This window comes from Seriola lalandi, unplaced genomic scaffold (assembly GCF_002814215.2).
Source record: "Seriola lalandi dorsalis isolate HSWRI2012SDOR001 ecotype SW California unplaced genomic scaffold, Sedor1 jcf7180002054883, whole genome shotgun sequence".
Classification (NCBI taxonomy): domain Eukaryota; kingdom Metazoa; phylum Chordata; class Actinopteri; order Carangiformes; family Carangidae; genus Seriola; species Seriola lalandi.
The window spans coordinates 2,015,369-2,037,383 of record NW_019525658.1 but is presented as its reverse complement, the minus strand read 5'-3'; the positions used below and the strand labels follow the sequence as shown (position 1 = coordinate 2,037,383).

At 42.1% G+C, this 22,015-nt stretch overlaps 2 protein-coding genes across 2 annotated transcripts in view; one reads left to right on the top strand and one right to left on the bottom strand.

Annotated features, from left to right (window-relative positions):
• Nucleotides 1-14,390, bottom strand: part of oclnb (occludin b) — a 23,288-nt gene extending 8,898 nt beyond the window's left edge. The window contains exons 1-8 of the mRNA XM_023397553.2: nt 14,325-14,390; nt 10,158-11,617; nt 8,139-8,174; nt 7,873-8,051; nt 7,033-7,204; nt 6,883-6,933; nt 4,757-4,865; nt 901-996 (exon numbers count right to left, since the gene is read on the bottom strand). Of these exons, the coding sequence (XP_023253321.2) occupies nt 901-996; nt 4,757-4,865; nt 6,883-6,933; nt 7,033-7,204; nt 7,873-8,051; nt 8,139-8,174; nt 10,158-11,387 (1,873 nt within the window). The 5' untranslated portion in view covers nt 11,388-11,617; nt 14,325-14,390. The remainder of the gene's footprint in view (nt 1-900; nt 997-4,756; nt 4,866-6,882; nt 6,934-7,032; nt 7,205-7,872; nt 8,052-8,138; nt 8,175-10,157; nt 11,618-14,324) is intronic.
• Nucleotides 14,391-16,263: 1,873 nt separating this feature from the next.
• sdf2l1 (stromal cell-derived factor 2-like 1) lies at nt 16,264-21,412 on the top strand. The gene is made up of 3 exons (XM_023397534.2): nt 16,264-16,514; nt 19,117-19,313; nt 19,488-21,412. The coding sequence occupies exons 1-3, from the start codon at nt 16,337-16,339 to the stop codon at nt 19,764-19,766; spliced, it is 654 nt and encodes a 217-aa protein (XP_023253302.1). The 5' UTR covers nt 16,264-16,336; the 3' UTR covers nt 19,767-21,412.
• Nucleotides 21,413-22,015: the final 603 nt, after the last annotated feature.

Genomic DNA, 22,015 nt, shown 5'->3' with positions numbered 1-22,015 from the left:
AAAGGTAAATGTGCTTTAATGTCACACATGAATCTTTCTGGCTCCACTGGATTAAAATGGAGGCTCTGCTCTACCTGTTGCCATGGTGAATCGTTGAATCAGAGATCCATTGATTGATGGCTTTTTATATTCCTCATGCACACGGTTAACTCAGGTGAACATACTCAGAGTTGATTGAACTGACTCAGATCAGCTGTTCTGGAGCTGAAAAGTTTCCCATCTCAGGGTTCATCAACCCAGAGTTCAGGGTTCCAGTCAGAGTTTGTTAAACCTGCTTTCTGGAATAGACCCTAGGTAATTAAGGTTATTATTATATTTATGTGTGGTAAGTAAAGTATAGAATGCAAATTGCATATGGAGCATGATGGACAGCTCAAATAGTGTCCAGATGGTAAGCAGCAGAAGACAGGAGCTGCTGCCTGGACTGGAGGCTTGTTTGTGGTGAAACAAAGCAGCGGTGAGAGGGAGGAGTTACACTGACCCCTCAGGGCTCAAGTCACTCAACTAGTTCATATGATAGTTTCTATTTACATTCCAAACCGTTCAACTTATGGAGGGAATTTCACACATCAGGAAAATGCCGACACCAATCAAACTTAAATGATTCAAATTTTCAAGGCAAAAAAAAATAAATAAAAACATGATATAAAAATATTATTTCAGGATGTGATTGGAGTAAAGATGAGAAAGTAAAGAAAAACCGCTCAAATCTAAGAACGCAAAATGGAGCCAAACCGGTCCACAAACAAAAATGGCGACATGAAACTATATTTTGTCACCAATTCTAGACTACCGTTAAAACACTTTAAAACTTTAAAGCGCGTAAATCCTCAGCACAGAGTTAATCATCTCACGTCACATCCCGCCCTCAGACCCTGGTTATTGGTTTAATGGACCCACCTCTGTGATGAACCGTCTGATCCTGATGAAACCAGCAGCGACTCTGCTCATCAACAAAACACATTAGGCGCGCCGCCGCATCCCCCAGGCCGCGCGCTCAGCAGCAGAAAAAGACTCGCCTACAGGTGTGTGCTCTTCATGTTGCCCCTCCCCTGGTCATACGGGTCTAACCTGTCCTGCTATTCATCAAAACGACTAAAACAGACCTTATGTGAGCTTATTCTACCTTCTTCCACTATCAGCACCTTTGTTTTCGGTTTAGCCTATATAAAACGAATTCTACAGATCGTAAGAAATCCCATTTATTTATTTAAAATTAATTTCAAAACTAAATTATTTTACAAAATACAAATGCTGAAGTGAAAGTAAAAGGGAGCATGAGAGTTTCTATGAAAGACAAATCCAGTCCACCAGGCTTTACACGAGCAGAGCCAGGAAGGTTGTTTATTGACTGTTCACGTTCTCCAGTTCACCCAGGTCATTTGAAATTGAAACCTTGAGTGAACCCTTGGATTTAATCACAGGTGCTTGTTGGTGCATGCTCCTCTTCACTCCATACGTAGTGCTGTATGTCCTTCCCAAACAATACAACTTCAGTTTCATCAGTCCACACAACATTTTCCATTTCTACTCCATGTCTGTGGTACAAGCTCAGCTTTTTTGATCACATCCTCCAAGAAGCTAGTGGATTCTTTGGAAACTCCTTGTTCCTTTTGAACTTCCATTTCCAGGATTCAGTTCTTTGCTCTGCAAGTCAATGATGATGATTCATCTTGAGATTCAGCTGTTTGAATGGGAGCGCAAACTGATAGCACTGATCTATGACTTCAGACATGAACTGTTCATCTTGCACTGAGACCTCTTTCCTCTCATCATATTGTTTCTCAGGAAAGTCATGCATATATCTTAGACTTCGATATACCACTGACTCATTCAGTTCTATCACTGAAATTCAACAGTCTCACTTCACAAACAGCCTCATAGTTGTATCTACTGACATCCTACTTCACAGTCAGTTTTTAGCAGCTTGACTTGTGTCGAATAGTCCCACAGTTCTACATATCATAAAACTCTTTACCATTAATGCTTCTAACTTCAACATCTTTGACAACTGAAGATCTTGAGTCTTCTGAGATCTCTTTTTTGCAATACACAGTTCACATCAGCAGATGCTTCTTGTGATGCGTCTTATGCTGATGTGGTGGACATTGTATGACTGTATAAGATCGCAGCAGTTAAAAATATAGTAAACGGGGCGTCGAGTAGCTCAGTTGGTTTAGGTCCTCGCTGCAGTCGGCCCCGGTTCGAGTCCCGCATCGGACGGCCCTTTGCTGCATGTCACTCCCCCTCTCTCTGCCTCCCCATTTCCTGTCTCTATCTACTGCACTGTCAATAAAGGCATAAAAGGCCCCCCCCCAAAAAAAAAAAAAAATATATATATATATATATATATATATAGTAAACGTAGTAAAAAAAGTACAGTTGATATATTCAGTCACAACTATACTTTTACTATATTTTTTATCAACATCAGCACTTTATTACTAAAATTGACATGTTGCACTACTTGTTATGCCCTAGTCTACTATTATGTCCACTCTGTCTATATGTTTGTGTTTGTATATTTATATTTTATATATATGATTTTCTTTATATATGACTGCACATTGAGCCAGGAGAAAACACAATGTTGTTCTGCTGTGCACCTCTGTTGTATGGTCTGAATGACAATACAGTTCATTGTGACATTTTGACACTTTGAACAGCAATCAATACAATGATTTGTGTCTTATAAGTTAAATAAATGATGTTTGTTCTTTATTGTAACTTTGATGAAGATCTGAATCTGAGTTCTCTTACTTCTTCTTGCCACTGTTACTGTAGATCAAGAAAAAAAAATAACCCATTTGCTCTGGCAAACTCATATTTCTACATGTATCTAGGATAAACAAGGCTAAATATATCAGCATTAACAAGAAATAAATCAAACTATCAATTATGAAAATGTAACCTTGGTCTGGTTTTGCAGTTTTATAGTAGTCTTAACTTCACTGTAAACCCTCACTCATTGCCACTGACATAACTGAGCTTGGGCAGCTGTGTAAAGTAGATGTAACAGAGATCACAAAAAACTGTACATAATCTCCATGGCTAAAATAAAACGAAAAAGGCAAAACACATAAAAAGGTACTTCATTGACATGAAGCATTGGGACATAGCTAATACAATACAAAAGAACGGTGTACACACATCAATCAAACATATCAATGTACAAATAAAAGCTTACAAATGGAGTGACAAACTAATTACAAAACACCAATTTGTTATATTCCACTTTATCATTCAGTGACAGAGAGACAGTTCATATTCTACTACTACTACTATGTGTGTGTGTGTGTGTGTGTGTGTGTGTGTGTATAATACATTAAAGCAATGTGGAGTGTAGCACCACTGTATGAAACATACTGTACAGTAGATAGAGGTATATTGTATCTTCCTACTGAACAAAAGGAAAGGTGTCTGCTGCAGTGTCTATTATTATATACAGCAGCCTTCATTAACATTGAGTCAACCTGATCTACGTCAAGATCATTTCATTGATCTTTTCAGGCAGTGTCTAGTATGATTAGTTCTGGTTTATTTCATATGTGTCTGATGAGGTGTACATAAGTGCCCATAGCAACATCCAACATCCTCGCAGTTTCTCTCTGCTTCCAATCTGTGTTGCTAAGCTAGGTTAAACACATACCAGAGTGGAGACACATCCCCTAGGGCAAATTAATGTGTCCATTAGTTTATTAGTGTTAATAATAAAATAAACAATAACAGTTCAATTAGTCCACTTCCTCTGGCTGAGGTGTTGTATAGCCTGATGGCAGTAGGAACAAAGGATCTCCTGAACCTCTCTGTTCTGCAGCCCAGTGAGATGAGATGTTGGCTGCAGCTGTAGATGGCCTCCATCTTACATTGCATGCATCTCAGTCCTGAGTGAGTCCAGACTCCTGCCAAGCACAGACCCAGCCTTTTTGACCAGCTTGTCCAGTCTTGTGTCCAGTGTTCATGTCTGACAGCAGACTGCAGCATTAAAAAGTTCACTGGCCAACACTGACAGATAAAACATGTGCAGCATTTCACTGCAGACGTCAAAGGACCTGAGCTTCCTGAAATGACCATCTCCTTGGTCTTGAGGTGTTCAGAAGGAGGCAGTTCTTGTCACCGAGTATTTGTGGATGTGGCAGGACTCAGAGTTGTATTTAAAGTTTGCCGTATACAGGGTGAACAGGAGCGGAGCCAGAACAGTCCCCTGTGGAGCCCCAGTGCTGCTCATCACTGTCCCTGAGACAGTTATCCAACCTGACGTACTGTGGTCTCACCTCCTCCGCTGTAAAGGACAAGAGACTTGACCCCAGTGTGGAGGGAGTTGCAGCTTCAGTTTCAGGTTGTGGAGGAGATGCTGTAGGAGAAGCTGCAGCTGAAGCAGTGTGAGAGAGAACAGGTGAGGCTGTGTCACACCTGTTGGAGAACAGGTTGAACTCATTGGTCTTGTCCAAATCACCTGATGTCGCCTGGCTGTTCTTCTCTTTATAGCCAGTGATGGTCCTCATCCCCTTCTACACCTCTCTGGTGTTGGTGTGCTCAATGTTACAATGATCATTATTATTTAACAGCAGTGATGTGTGTGCACCTGTTTTAATGTCATAATGGTACATCTACAATCAGAGGACAGTCAGACCTTTGCCTGGTAGGGAGATACTTTCACAGTTCACTTCTCACATCAGTCTCACAGTCTGTGCAAAGGAGCATGTTTTCCTTTGTAGACTGCATATGGAATCCAGGTATGTTCATGGAAGTGTTTAGTTGCTGTTGGTCTGATTCATGTTGTACTCTTGAATCTTCTGTTTGATATGAGAGAGCTTGTTCTTCAGGTACTCACACCTCTCCCTTTTTTCCAAATATGTCGGGTCCTGACAAGAAAAGAAATAAAATAAGTAGTAAAGAAATATAAAACAAATACATAAATTTCTCTCCGAGTGATGAAATTCCTCTACGTCAGAGGACGGAGTCTTCATGATGGTCAGAGAATTTCACCGGTGGGTTACTGTATGGAGAATACGGTAACAGAAAGTTCAGTACAATCTCCTTGCTCTACCCCTCCTGCACCCGTTCCTTTGCCTGCCACAGTCTGATCCGTCCGGGAAAATAAACCAAAAATATTTTGACACTTTTACACTGTTTCCATTGTTTCATTGTAGAGCGCATTGATTAGCTCAGCCACAGTCACAATATGTAATCAACTGTCAGCGACCTGATCTGAGCCCAGTTCAACAGCCGTGTGTGAAATGTTGCTACATAGTCAGTAGTCTGTCTACGCCATATAAAGTCCAACTTATAGTCCAGTAAGCATTAACATTAACCATCAGGATAGACAGGGTAGCAGGTCTTTAGCCATTAGACCATCCTGGATACTTTAAAGATTGCAGACTGGTGCCGTATCTTAGTAGTAGAAGTAAGTCAGTCAGTCCTACATTCTTGACAAGTATCTAAATGTGTCAAATTTGTGGAAAGCTCCTTAAACAATGTCTAGCATCATATTCATGAGCTTCATGTATTTACTTCTACCACTAAGTTATTCACTATAGTGAGTATTAAATGAAGATAGTGAGGTTAAAAAATGTATTTGTACCACCACAGTTTATCAAACTACTACTTCCCTTCTTTTAAGCAAGAGGAACAAACAACAAATTGTCTCCTGATAGTTTCTGCGGACTGATGATAATGCGCTCACATTCTCCAGGTGTGACTCACAGGTGACAACATGGAGGATTCCTGTCTTGACTCAAACATTCAGGTACTGTGACCTGGTTTTGGTTGATGAATTACCTGATGAACCTCTTTTACTGTAAAGGCTTTTGTTAGGATGACTCAGTGGCTACTAGCTTCTTGTGACCTGCCAGCTCCCTGCCGTCGAGCAAGCGTTCTGATGAATCCTGCCAGGTGTGTCCCGAAACTTTACACTAATAAAGGTATCATCTTCAAGAATACAAGACAAGAATGTCTGTCTCTGTACTCAGATTTACATCACATGTCGAACATTTTCCAGACTGATTTATTTTTTAATTTTGAATTGTTTTCTACTGACAATGACACTCCTCATACCACATACAGTATGACTTTAGCACCTGAGTCAATGATAATTGACAGTTCTGACAATAATAATTGATTTGGCCATATTGCTTTTTAATTGAGATCTGAGGGAGGTCAAAATAAAGTTTGTTTGGGTGTCTTTTTGTTGCACAGGGGCAGCGAGGGCTATCAAGGGTTTATTCCAGTTTATTTCAACCTGTCATACTAACTTCCCGCTCACCACGTCACCGTAGAGATTCAGGGACACGAGGACTCGCAGCCTGAGCCTCCTACAGCCTCCCACATAAACGTGATTATCATTTTTACATGAATCATTTCCAACACTTGTTTTGAAGCCATTATGCAAACATCCAGCTGATCTGATCACCATTCATAGCTTCTCTCAGATGTCTCATTCTTTTTAACTTTTGGATATTTTTACCCTGGGATAATAAAACAACTAAATATATTCTTTTATTTTTGACCATTTCTTTTTTGACTTTGGACTAAACAGGCTGTGTGAGATGTGTTCACACTCGGTGGTGGTATCTGGGCAGATGGTGCATGATGCAGGATAGAAACATCAACCAATTACCTGCTCCATTCATGCTCAGTCAGACACTACATGGACTTTGTACCGAGGATGTGGCAGGTGAAAATCAGTTTCATGTTAATGTCAACTGATGCAGACATTTGAGTTCACACACACAGCCCCTCTGGGTAATGTCTAGAAACGTGCAAATAGCCACAATAGGCACATTTGTGGGAACTATGCTAGGTTGAAATAAATCAGAATTATCCTTTAATCAGAGTATGAACTCTCTGGCACAGAAACAGCAGCTCATCATAAATACTTACAGCTTTCTTCCTCTGATATTCCATTAAAATGCCACTGATCCGCTCCTTCTCCTGTAAAAACAAAACCCCAGCATGTTACTGGACATAGTTATGCACTCTGTATTAAAGTATGTCACTGTTTGTTTGTGTGGAGCTGAGTGAGATTTGTACCATTTGGCTGGAGGGCCGGGAGGAAAGGTCCTGCATCATCTCGTCCATCTCTTCAAACTTGCTGGCCATAGCCTGAACCTCAGAGTGCAGCTCCTTGTACTCAGCGTACTGGTCGTTGAACACAGCCTTGTACTGGTCCCGCTCCTCCTCTGAGTGGATGCTGCGGTATTTCCTGTGGAAACAGCACAGAAGACAACACATGGACTGGCAGCTCCGTCACACTGCGACAGAATGTGTCTCATATCGAGCCGTCCATGTAACAACTACTGCTGTGAATATTTGTGTTTTCCCTGAGTTTGCTTAAAATAGATTCACGGACAGGTTCACAATTCTGTCTGGGGCCAACCGGGGTGTACCCTCCGACAGCCGGCTTCCATAACAAGTGCCAGGGACAGGGGGACTGGTCAGATACAGATACAGATACAGATACAGAGAGGTGCTTGAACAAAAACCTGCCCCATAGTGAACATGACCTGAGACTGAACACAGCCAGGACAACACTGGAGTGGCTTCAGGAAAAGTCTGTAACTGTCGTTGAGTAATCCTGCCCGTGGAGAGACCTGAAGGTGACAGTTCACAGACGCTTCCTGTCCAATCTGACAGAGCCTGCGAGGATCTGTCAGGAAGAATGAAGACTCGGAGCTGTGATTGCTGCTTCCACAAAGTACTGAGTTAAAGGTCTGAAGACTTAAATCCTTTTGACTTTGAGGTCGGGGAACACAATGGAGCGTTACAACAAAATCAGTAACTTCAATCAAGGATGTTTTTCAGAAGCTTCCTACCAGAATTCATATGAATGTCAAACAGGAACGTGAAATTTAACATGAACATAATACTCACGCCACATAATCTGCTATAACAACAGGTTTGGGGATGTGTCCGGCTGGTATGTGGCCTTGGCGGATCTCTGGCTCCAGCGCCACCAGAGGAGCAGGTGCAGAGTTGTTGGGGTTATCCATGATGTCCGGCTGGACGGTGGGGAGAGGAGTCTGCTCTGAGGCCCTGGAGGCTGAGCCCAGCTACAGCAGGTGAAAAAGTCATGTGGTCACTTCATCTACACTCTCTGCAATTCAGTGACTACAAGGAGATGAAGAAGTGATACTTACTATAGAAAGAGGGACTGATGATCCGTTAGTTTTCATCTGGGTTTGGAAGAGGAGATGGAGAGTGAGTCCTTACATGTTCACAGTGCTCACAAACAATCCAGTGATGATTGTAATAGACCAGTTACTAGTAGAGCTGCACGCTATTGCAAAAAAACTGACATTGCAATATTCTTTTATCAAAATATATGTTATGTTATGTTATATGTTTCTCCTGTTCCTCACTTATTTTTGGGTTGTGGTCCATGACTAGCGGGGGCGGGGCCTTCTTTGATTGTTTGATAAGCTTATCAAGAATGACTGTGATTGGTGGTTGGCCTTTATGTCACTCACTAGCAACAAAACTGTGCTGATGCTGTGTCAGACTCTCGGCCGTGGACAGTGACAACTGTGAGTTTTCCTTTTATATCAGGCAGCAAAAAAACTGAGAAATTACATGTTTGAGTTCATTTGCCACATCTTGCGATATGAGTATGTGGCATCTTCACATCGCCATGACAATACTGAAAAATATTGTGCAGCCCCACTTACGACCCGTCATTAAACTTTGTCTGTAAAGCAACTGTGTGCAAGGTCATTTTTAATACTTACTAACGTAAACCAGTCGCTGACTAGAAGGTAATAAAAAATCAATATCTAAAATCTTTGGTATGTTTCAGAAAATGGTTAAAAACATGAAAAATAACATGCATGATTCAACCCTGCAGCAGTCTTTGAGACAAGTAGACACATATTATTTCTTTTGTGTATGGGTTCTTCTCTGTCTTCAGCTGGTCCTGGAGTAATTCATCACATTCTTCTGTTACACACAGTGTCATCTGAGGCTGTATGCACCTCAGTGTAAAGCACACTGAGATTCCTCATAATGACATTTACTGTAGCATATTATCAAAACTACCTTGTGTTAGAGTGTAGAGAATTTGACAGGGTGTCGGGAGGATGAATGTCTGTGGTTTTCTCTTAGTGAGGCTGCTTTAAAACTTTCTTTTGTTTAGTTAAATACAGTTGAGTGAACTGTCCCTGACACTGCTCTGTGTGTTCAGCAGATTAACACCAGTGGGACTGTATTCCCAGGGAGGGGCAGTTTACACTGAGACTGCAGCTGAGACCAGGCAGTCACATTAAACTGTCAATCACTCCTTCAGGTTTAAGAGAGGTTTAAGAGACATGTTGCTGTGATGCTGTAATTGTTCATATTGTCAAGTTGCATTGTCAGATGCAGAACGCTACATGTTAAAGCTACACTATGTAACTTTTTCTAGTATTTTATTTCTAATATTTTGAAATAAAATATTTCAAAATATTGTCAATGGCTTCTGTGACCCAGACTCATTCAACAGTCTGACAGCAATGCAAGCTGCCCCCTTCCAGCCAATCAGACTGTTCATCAATCTGGTCTACTACTCCTCTCGCAACGAGGCTTGACGCTAGTGTTAGCTGCTGAAAAACATCACTGTGGCTGAGTCGGGCGAGCGAGCTCTCTATTTGTGTCTTTTAAAATGTCAAGTACATGTTGAACACATTTCTTACCACCTGCAAATATGTAATTATGGAGCATTGTGTAACTGATCAAAGAGAGGGAGGGGTGCGAGGAGCGGAGTGGTATTGTCATGTTAAAAGTGAAATAAAGAAATTCAAAATTCAAAATGAATCTCATGCTCCTATTTTTCTAAAAACTCATATTTAAAAAGTACAGCCCAGATGCAACAATAACTTCTGGCCCCGTCTGGTCTGGTTTGAGATCCCTGAACTTAAACAGCGAGAGAGTATTCAGCGTTAACTGTACGCAGTCAGCAGTAAGCTGTTTAATCACAAGAATCCAAATTCTGACTTTCATTCAACCAAAGTTTGATTCCACAGTTTCCACAGACGATGCTGCTTTGCTCAGCTCTTCCTCTCTGCTGCACCAGCTGTGATAATACTGGATTAAAGGTTGGTTTTGACCTAGTCACAAAAGGAGAGTGTGTGTGTGTGTGTGTGTGTGTGTGTGTGTGTGTGTGTGTGTGTGTATGTGTGTCAGACCTCTTGTATCAGCCCCTCCTTCCTCATCCTTGCTGCTTCATGCCTCCACAGCTTCAGACACACTCCTGCGCTGATGAAGTACAGCACCATGTTGAAGAAGAGGAAGATGATGGCTGCTGTCTGTCCAGCCTCGGTGCGACAGAACGCTCCATTTAGTCCATTATTGAAGACGGGTATGTTGCAGAGTCCACCCCGAGTGGTGTCCCTCACGTACACCACCCCCGCTGCTATATAAAGCACTGCCAGGACCAGGTTGACGGAGCACTCTGTGAGCGGCCACCAGGAAGAGTCTAGAAGGATGGCTCTGTAGTATATGGTCATCCCGAGAACAACCATTATAACGGTCACTATCCAGGCGAGACCAGCCACCACCAGGACAAAAGGAGTCTTGGGGCCTGTGTAACTGCCCCCATATCCATTTCCACCAACACCTCCACCGAGCCCCCCAAACAGTTGTGGCTTGGAGTATCCATACATATTGAACCACTCGTTGTCTTTATGAACATAAGCACAGACGCAGGCGAACACGGCTGCTCCGAGCAGCAGCTGCACACACCCCAGGATCCTCAGCAGGCCGGCCCAGGACTTCATGTAGGCGTAGCGCTGGTGATACTCCTCCACCCGCTCCTGATAGGTCAGGGCAGACAGGTTGCTGGGTACTACAGAGGCAGAGTTGAGGGCTTCGGCGCCCAGGAGCAGTCCGTCCTGCTCCTTCTGAGTGGTGTAGCTGCCCCCAGAGCCGCCGTACGGGTCCAAATAGGAGCCGGGAAGGGACGGAGATGGAGGGGCAGAGTGCGGGGGCGAGCAGGGGACCCCTACAGTGGTGTGACACATGGCACTCTTCCTGGACGAGGGGGCAGGTGAGTGAGGGGCAGGTAGAGGTGGCGGGATGGACCAGCCCTTGCTGCCACGCTTACTGCTACTGCCACGGAAGAACTTCTTGACAGAGTCGGGGACGAAGCGGTGGACTGGCTTAAGATCCTCATTGTCATAGCTGTCCTCATCATCACTGGGGGGGTCGAAAGATTCAAGCCCAACAGCTGGCTGTTCAGGTAGAGGGGGAGGGGGAAGGGGGTCTAAGCTGATAGCCTGCATTTTTCCATGCATAGGTGCTGGTGGCGGGGGGAGATCCTGGTCCCACCCTCCGAAGCCAACAGGGACCTGGTCATAGTATGGGATCTCCCGCACCCGGTCGAACCTGGTGAAAGAAGCAACTCCTTCTGAAGACATCAGGACCTGGACTTTGTGTCCGCTTCAAGGAGAAACACAGAGAATTCAAACAGTCTCCTGTCAACAGATGGTCTACAGTTAAAGTGAGATGATCAGACGGTGATCAGACGGTGATCAGACGGTGATCAGACGGTGGGGTTATGGGCCTTCTCCCATTGGAATCATACTACCTGTTTATCAGGTGTGAGGGCTAATGTGAGGCGCCAGAAGATTTACATTTGCTTTCATCCCTGTGGGGAGAGTGGAGAGGAAGAATGAAGGAGGAGGAGAGGTAAAAAAAATGATTACTGAGCTGCCGATTTGTTATTCCAAACAATAAAATACTAAATCTGTTAACTAAAGTATTTTATCCAATGATGTACTAAATATTATTAAAGGCTGGACAAGAGAAGGAAAAATTAAGGGAGTAAAAACAGTGAAGGAAGAAGTGAAGAATTAAGTGGAAAGGTAAAGAGAAGGAAGACGTGAAGAAAAGAAGAGGAGAAAGAAAAAGTTCATTCTTATCAGTTAAGTCGGTCTTTGACCCAGTTTTAACAGTCGGCCCCAGTACAACAGTTATCATGGTCAGAATACATGAAGCCATCCGACTGGAAATGACCCAGGTTTTCATTGCAGAAATGTGGCCGGTTTTTTCAGCCGACCCCATCGACAGCAGCACGTTGCTCTTACTCCTGCTGCTTCTCCAAACTGGGAAGTCAAATCTACTGCAGGTAATACACTGACGATGGAGAAGTACCCCACACAACCCCGCCTCAAACAACCCCAACCATGCTTTTAACATCAGCGTTTGTCTGTAGACAGCTGTTGGTGAGGAAAGGAATGAAGTTTGACGATGAACTCACAACGTTTCCTCTAGACTGATAAGTAAACAGCTGTTAATGCTAACGTTAGCTATGTAGCAACAGAAAAAACAACATTTAACACCTTTAAAAGATGCAGACAGCAAGAATAAAGCTGGACTGTCTTTACTTGCGCAACAAAATCCTCCTTATGATGCTTTTTCTCTGATGAACAGATATTGTCTACCAGCAGCAACATTTCTTCTCTTGGCAGTTTGGATTATTTTCATATATATTTTCCATTTCAGGCAGCTTCACAGTGACAGTGCAGTGTAATGAACCAAGCTCTGCTGAGCCTTCATCCAATGATTACCACGGTCTTGCTAATTATTGTCATCCTCCAGTGTTTTTTATTCATTATCTTAGTTTACCTTTAGTTCAGTTGTGTTTCAATGATACAGCTATTTCAAACAGTAGGGTTATTTTAACTGATACTTTTTTGACTGAATTTGAGAAATGCTCGTTAAAACTTCCAGTGGTTTTGTTTTTTCCAACCAGCCGATATATTCTGGTTCATATACAGGTTAGTATACAGTAGCAGGAAGAAGTACTGTATGTGAACCTTTGCAATGACCTGGTTTTCTGCATTGACTGGTCATAATCTTGATCTGTTCTTTATCTAAGTCACAAATGTAGACAAACCAAGTGTTCCTTAGCTGATATCACACAAACGATCATAATCTTTCATGCCTTTGGTAGAGATTCATTCACAGTGCTTGTGGAAAAAGTAAGTGAACACTTGGATTTCATAACTCTGCTGATCAGACCTGCACCGTTTTGGACCATTGTTCCCTCCTCAGCCATGGTGTGAGCTCTGACTGGGCCGCTCCAGAAGGTGAACTGTCTTTGTTTGAATTCATTCTGTGGTAGATGTACTTTGATGATGGCGAGCTGTTCAGGGCCTAAAGCGGCCCCAGATCACGATGCTCCCCCTACCGTACATCATATTGAGATGATGTTTTCATGTTAGTTTGCAGTGCTTTTTTTTTACACCATACATAGTGCTGCATGTTCTTCCCAAACAATCCAAACTTAGTCTCATCACTGCATTAAACATTTTCCCTTTAATACTTAATACTACTTAACTTAATAGTTTTTTTTTTTTTTTTGGAGAACAGCAGTTTCCTCTGTGGTGTCCATGGCAGGACTCCAAGCTCCCTGCCACCATCTACCATGACTTGTGTATGGTAACCAGCTCCAATGATTCTTTAAGCCTGTAGCTGTCCCTGTTCTCACCATTCTGCAAGGTGCATTTGTCTGACTGTGGACTTATGAGCAGTTAAACTCTTTAAGATTCCTCTGTCACTCTTTCAGCTTCATGCAAACCAACCACTCTTGACCGTAGATCTTCTGAGATCTTTTTTTGCGAGGCATGGTTCACCTCAGCAGATGTTTCTTGTTCACACCTGCAAACTTGTTTCATTGAATGGATTGATTTGGTAACCTCTGATTCCATTAGCCGAGGGGTTCACATACTTTTTCCAGCCGATACTATGAATGATTGAATGATGATGTTTGAATGATGTTTTCCATATGGACAAGAACAATACAGTTATTTGTATATTATTTATGAGTTAATATAGATTGTGTTTAAAGTTGTAACTTGGGTGAAGATCTGACCATATGTTAGGACAAAGTTGTACACAAATGGAGGTCATTTTAAAGGGTTCACTTCATTTTTCTTGCCACTGTAACTGGTGAAGGGCTGCTATGATTTACAAGCCACCATATTTCAAATAAACAAATAAAGAGAAAGCTCCAAAACATCAGGCGCCATTGACCCATCACTACATTTAACGGTCTGCTGACCGGTATATATTGCCTTCATGTGAAATCATTTGTCCAAACGCTTTCTGAAGTTGTAAAAAGCCTGACGAGATGTTAGCATGTGTTAAAACTTTAGCACTGTAGAGAACAGACATCTCTGCATGGAGCCACCTCCACACGAAACCAGAAGAATTGGATAAAATGAAAAATAAATGAATAAAATTTTTTTTTTTAAAAGCACTGCAATTTATGTTGAGAATCACACACAACAAATGCTTCATGTCCATCATTAAAAGTGACACAATAATTGAATATATAGAGACTGTCTTACCTGCTAATAATCCTCCGTCTGTTTTTCTCAGTGGAAGAGAAACACTGTGTGTCTCCCTCCTTTTGTCCTCTAACAGGTGAAACTCACCTGGCCAGTCTGACCAGTTCCCCACCTCCTCACACATCTGACTTCCCGGGTCCCAGTTCTTACAGCAACATTTTGGTACAACACTCACTGGTTTGCTCAGCCCCGCCCCCTTCATGTTGTTGTCTCACCTGAGTCAGCTGATCAAGACCAGGCTCAGACACAAAGATCATCTGCTGTCCATTACATCCCAAATGACCACACTTAAGTTAATTATTAATGTGTCAATAGACAACCCCACACCACAGTGACATTTAAAATACTCTTTGGCTGCACTAAATCAAAGTATGTGGATCTCTACAGTTTACACTGAAATCAAATAAGAACCACAAACTCTTTTTCCACTGTTTACTGAATAAGGGTTTCCATTTGTGCTCTAATACTGCCACCTAGTGGCCACTCGGACAAACACAACACATTACATTTTTTTCCTCAGTCACTTTGATGCAATTCACACATCAGAAACATCATTGTCACCACTCTTAATGCAGTTCTCAAAACAGTTCATCATTAGCATTTCTCACTGTGTTTGTGCAGGTTTCCTTTGTATCCACACGTAGTTCACTACTAGAGACGCTCTCTCAGTGTTGATGCATTTCTCATCACACTGACAACTCATGAAAACAGTTTGTACCTTTGTCACATAAAATGACAGAGCTCTCACTCACTCTGATACATCATTATAAACATTCTTCAAAATATATATGAAAAAGCAAGGCAAGTCTCACACACACACACACACACACACACACACACACACACACACACAGTACGTGGTGTGTATTTACTCTACTCTAATTGATGCTATGTTCTAAGTTTGACTGCATATTTCTCTTCTCTATTTTCGGATGTATAGTTCCATGTTCATCATTTTTGCTTCCCTCAGTTACAGCAGCTGTATTGTGTGGATTTACTGCTTTCACACATTTTCTAAACTAAGTCTCATTTTTTCAAAACTCTACAAAACAAATCCAAATTTCACACAGAAAAAAAAAAAGCAAAGTTCCACAAATCTGCAAAATGAAACACTGCTTTGAAAATATTATACTGTAAACACAGCCCAACACTTTTTTCAGTATAGAAGATTTTTCGATGAGCCATAAATCTAAAGCTCTTCGGTCTTCCATAGGGCTCGTGTGACGAAGATCTCGGCACTGATTATGGGTGGCCCATGGTAAAGAGCACACTCAGTAATACACACTCAAATGGTCATCCAGACACACAATTCCCCCTCTGTCCTTGTGGTGAGTGCACGCACCACATCAAAACCACAATCAAAAGTTTACACAAATCCCAAAGAAACACACCACATAACAGCTTCATCGGTTCAGTTCAGTTTATTCATACTCATCCTGTTCAACCAGCGTCACCATCATCAGATGTTCCTCTCCTCTGCAGTCCCTGGGTCTGACACAAAGCAGCTGCCAAATGCTGCCTGAAATAGAAGCAGCAGCTTACCTGCACAGGTGTGTTTTACTGGGTTATGTTACATAATTACTGTAATTGAATTTACAGTAATATATACATAGAAACACTTAAACATACAACCAGCAAATGAATGAATATGTGTGTATACATGTCTTGCCAGTCGTGACAGCGTTTGTTCAGATTGAAACGTGAGGAGTTTATTACGTCTTCTTCTTTGTGTTTCATGTCATTTGATTGGTTTTTCTATTAGATTGATATATGTATTTCTGTTTGTATACATGTTGGCCTATGTATGTGTATGTTTTGTCTGAAATTTGGATTTCCACAATCAATAAAGATGAGAGAAAAAAAAAAAGGAACGAATATCTACCAACCAATCACACGTTGACATTTACTTCCTCATGTTAGGACTTGTCAAGCTGTGATTGGTCGCGGGCGGCAGTAACGTTTGAAAGTGTACTGTATCTGTGTTGTGCCGGTCATGAGAACAGAGAGATAAAATGGAGGTAGCTGCCGTGCTCCATATGGTCGTCAGGTCGCTGCTGTTCGCGCTGCTGTGGTCAAACTGTGAAGGGAGAGAGTCGGAGCTCAACTACGTGACGTGCGGCTCCCTGGTCAAGCTGCTCAACACCAGACACAACGTCCGCCTGCACTCCCACGACGTCAAGTACGGCTCAGGTAACTTCCGTCAGACAGCCCGGGGATCCACAGCTGCTTCTGTCCAGACGTCTGTAGATTCTTATATAAGAACCGCGGGTAAAATTTCTATTTAAAAATAGACAATTCGAAGTGAAGCTGCTCATCTGCGCACACAACCAGAATAAACAGGGAATCCAGGAGGGTGTAGGCTTCATGATGGAGCAGCGCGGCGGCAGGTGAACCTATAATATAACTTGAAATTTAAACGAAATGGATATTCTTCAGCATTATCCTGCGCCGAAATTCAGAAGAAGTTGTATGTATTTGTGATATGTATTGAGTCATTTGTTGAGAGGTTTTATTTTTGCCTGGCAAACAGAAAACGGTGAAATTGTCATTTCTATAAATGTAGTCTGGCATCACGTTTTCCCGATGCGTGATAGCGGCTTAGTAACCATTTAAAATTTGAGTCCAGAGAACCAAGTGTGTCATCTTTACGCATGAGCACGTTTTAACATATACTTATTCCATATTTTCCCCTCTGACATTGATTGAAATAAATTTAATGTTTTGTAAAGCCCATTATAAAAAATGTAAAGTTTTTTCTCAATTGCTTTGATGCAATTCACTCATGAGAAACAGCTTTCTCACATCTCTTAAATGCAGATCTCAGAACAGTTCATCATTTTCCCACACACATTAACATTTCTTGTTGCATTTGTACAAGCTTCCTTTGTATCAACCCACAGATACAGTTTTTTTTTCACATTTTCAAAACTAGGTCTCATTTTGTCAAAACTCTTCACACAAATCCATAAATTGCAAAATACGAAGTGCCACAAATCTGAAAATATCATACTGTAAAAGCATCTAAAAATCAAGTATTTGCATCAAATGCCAAACAATTTTTTCAGTATGGTAATTTCTTTTTTTTTGGATACACCATGCTCTAAATCTAAAGCTCTTCTGTTTTCCATAGGCTTGTATATACATTTAGATACAGTGCTTTAAAGTGACAGGACAGTGATCTGTTGAGAGGTTAAAATATACACAGTGCAATAAACACCAATGCAATGCGGAAACTGAAAATTGTTATTTTTCAAACACATTACTGTGGTAACTGCAGTACAGTGTTTTGTCTGAGCATGTTTTACTGTGTATTTTTGCAGTTCTCTTTCAGTCAGGTTTTTATCAAAACATCAAAACATTTGGAGTCTAAATGTGAAGCTTCAGTACAGGAACCAGGCAGTAAAGTGAGATCAGAGAAGCACCGGAGTATAACACACCACTGGGGGGCGTAGGCCTTCAGCACCCTCTGTGCCTAGTCAGCAGAGATGGTCAGTGGGCTGGACAGTTATTCACACACATGAATCTGTTCCACATCTGCTAACGCCCACTAAAGATGGTGATAAAGAGGAGTGTACATGTACTCAGAGGGCCTGAAAGTGAAACAGGAAAAGTCTGAATTCGCATCAGCCTCGGTGCCTCTGAGCGACACAGGAAGAGAGCTAACGTGTCACTGGGCTGAGTCCGATGAATGACGCCTCACACAAACAGGTGGAGATAACATTTTTGATGTTAAATAATCAGGTTGCACAACGGCACATAGAGGTTTGGATGTAGTTTTCAATTACGATTTGTGAATTGATGTTGCTTTTCAGCAGCAGTCGATCAGACAGCAACCACTGAAGACGGCTCTGTTGTCTTTTGCTCACTGCTCTGTTTCGTCAAAGATGGAAATCAGAAAATTGTTTTGGCAGATGATGATGTGATTTCAGTTGGAATGGTCGCTTATTCATTTTCACTGAAAGAAATTTAAAAATGATGATGATGTGATTTTTCTCGGTCTTGTACCAAACAAAGGATATGATCTGTAGCTAACAGTGCACAACAATGTGACACATTTTACCTTTTAGCAAAAAAAAAACTGCAGCTGCTGTGATTTGGATATTGCACTTAGCCATATTGAGTCAACTATATTTCCATCAATTGTGCAGTTCTGCTGACGAGTTGAATTCTCAAGCAGGCAGAGCGTTAAGATAAAAGTAAAAAGCCTTCAGTTTTACTCCTTGTTGCAAATTTAACAACTATAACTATTTATCAGATGCATCAGTCAGAGCTGCAGAGGACTCTCAGTGGAGAATTCCCTTTGGCTTTCTGTGGAGGACCATCCCTGCTGCACGCTATTACCATATCTATTTTTAGACTCCATATAAATTTCCATACATGGCACTAATGGAGGAAATACGACAAAGCTTAATTACCGCATGGGCAAAGTGTCAACCTTACCAGGGCCCCAGATCATCAGTGGCCCCCAAAGTGAGAACGAATAATGAAAGACCCCTATGACCTGCGAGGCTGTCATCATCCAGACACAGCCATGGACTGTCCGGTGCTGGATGCCTCAGATGCCATCAGATTCTTCTTAGATCAGAGTCGTACACAGTTCCTGTAGCCATTTAAGACCGGGCCGCCTAACAGAGAGATCCAGCCATGAACTAGAAGCATCATACAGCAGAATGTGATCAGCAGTCTGTGCTTCAGTCTAACCTTCACAACTGAAAATACAACTTCTTTCCGTTAAATGGAGCTCACTGAAATCTGTCACTCATACTCTGTGTGTGTGTGTGTGTGTGTGTAGGCAGTGGACAGCAGTCTGTAACTGGAGTGGAAAACGCAGACGATGCCAACAGTTACTGGCAGATCCGTGGAAAGCCCAACCGCCCATGTCAGCGCGGAGCATCCATCAAATGTGGTCAGGCCATCCGCATCACACACATGAAGACTGGCCGAAACCTCCACACACACCACTTCAGCTCACCCCTGTCTAACAACCAGGTCAGACAGTGGCACACACACTCACTGTTTGTACTGGACAACATGAAGCTCTATGGCACAGAGGGATGTGATCAGGCTTCGGATACACACTCAGTACTTGCTGGTAGGATACATTCATGGTAGCAGATCACCACTCTACAGATGTTTTTCTTTTCTTCTCTGTGTCCTCTGCAGGAGGTCAGCGCCTTCGGAGAGAACGGCGAGGGTGATGACCTGGACGTGTGGACAGTGCAGTGTGACGGCGTCCACTGGGAGCGCGACGAAACCGTGCGCTTCAAACACGTGGGCACGGACGTCTTCCTGAGCGTGACGGGCGAACAGTACGGCCACCCAATCCGCGGCCAGCGGGAGGTGCACGGCATGAGCTCCTCCAGCCCGCACAACTGGTGGCGCGCCATGGAGGGCGTCTTCATTCAGCCCAGCCAGGAGCTGCTGCGCCATGATGAGCTCTGACATCATCACCAGGGCTCGTTCCTGCACATGTGAAGCACTCAGGGTGTCCGGAGAAGGGAGATATATATATATACACACACACATACACGTTTATCTGTGTGTATGTGTGTGTGTGTGTTACAGATGTTAATAATAAACTGTTTAACCGTTAACCGACAATAAGAATTTGGACTGATTACTACTATCAGTTAAACAATTTTTAAAAATGTGTGTGTGTGTGTGTGTGTGTGTGTGTGTGTGTGTGTGTGTGTGAGAGGGATGATCCCGCTCATCGGACACTTATCCTCTTGACTGGTGGGAAGCGAATCAGATGTGCTTCCTGAGGCTGGCCGCTCTAGCAGGCGCTATCTGTGCATTCCTGGGACATCGGTATCATCCCGTCTCACAGTTAACAGACTGACAGCAGACTAACCCCACAGCATGTCCACATGTTGCTATTTCTGAACAGACACCAGTAGACATACAGTGCTGTCGCTGCTCTTATACTGTTTATACATCAGAAAGTCTGGCTGCGATTTGCTATTTTAAGTTATGAAATATTTTCCTCCACTATTATGCTGGTTCTGCACATGTAAAAATGAACCCCTTCTTATGAAGAGAAAACATATTTCTTTAATGGGTCACAGACACTCGTCCATTCTAAATAGTACATTTTGATCTTGTCGGTTAACGGTTAATGGTTGTTTAACGGGCGTCGGCTATCGGTCAGAAAAAAAATTCAAAATGAGGCTCCCTAATGTGTGTACTTGTATGATCTATGTAAGGACAGGTTTGACTTTTAGACCTTTGGAGTGAGGACATTTTGTTGGTTGCTGTTTGAGGGTTTACACTTGATTTTAGGGTTCGGGTTAGAATCAGGTTTACAGTGTATGAAATCCTTTGAATTCATTTTTCCCTCATCAATCTACGCTCAATATCCCATAATGACAAAGTGATGGAATTTTTGAAATTTTTGCAAATTTATTAAAAAGGAAAAACTAAAATACATCTTCAGACCCTTCACTCAGGACTGAGTTGAGTCTTTGTCAGTGACATGAGCTGACGCTTATAACTGAGACCATATAGAGGAGAGGCTTCGTATCCACACTCTGTCACAGAGCTCAGATCAGCGGAGAGCTGAACTTCTGTGTCAATGTAATATTTCCATTTTTTCTTTTTCATAAATTTGCAATGTATGATATTTTTATTGTCACATGCTGTTATGGTCTCAGCACAAACGGTGCAGAACGTTGCTTTTCCCTGTTGAAATCATTGTTACACATGTCACACTGTCGAGCAGAACGGAACCTCAGACAGACAAGTCAGCAGTTAGAGATCTGAGAGCCATGCACCAGGTTTCACAGGACACAATGAGAAAAGCAGTGAGTCAGGCAGTGGTTGCCCCGGCGACTCACCTGGTAGAGCGCCGCAGTGGCCCGGGTTCCAGTCCGTCCCGTGGCCACTGGCTGCATGTCCCCTCTCTCCTTCCCTGACTTTCCTGTCTCTGTCGCTGCAGCTGTCCGATACAAGGCAAAAAATGCCAAGAAAAAAAATCTTAAATAATAAACAATAAGTCATTTGAAATATTTAATATAATTAATTTAATACACTGGGAATTTTTATATTTGGTCTTAAAAATGTAAAGGAAAATAAAAAAATATACAACAGCTGCTTTGTTTTGGAAAAGTGTTTTTTTGGTTCTGACACAAGTGTAATGAAGGATTTGGACATTGCCCTCGTCCTCAGGTCGCAGGGGTCACTGGTGCTTTGATGTGTCATATGCTGTGACTTTCACAGACACCTCATCTCAACACAGCTGAACACCTATGGAAGCGTCTTCATCATCATCATCATCATCATCACCACATGAGAGAATATGTTTATGAAGGATGGTTGATCCTCCAGTAGAGTTCAGAGACGTGGAGCTCTTCAGTTTGTCACTCTGTCATTAGGGAATGTTTTATTCTATTCTACATTTACATAAGAGACAAGTTGATTCCAAGGTTCCTGGTTCAAGTCCCACTGCTGTCAGGAACTGAGGTGTTCATGATATCCTGAAAAGTTTATTTTTTATCATTAGAAATCAAATAATTTGTTTACGCATTATTGATTAGTAACATTATATAGGTGATGTATTAATAATTCTGTAGTGAATATTTAAATGACATTTTTATCCACAACACAAAATAACAAAGGAGAAGCAGAAACCTTCGATCTTCAGTCAGACATTATAGTGAGTGATTCTCCATTCATTCATTCAACAGTAACTG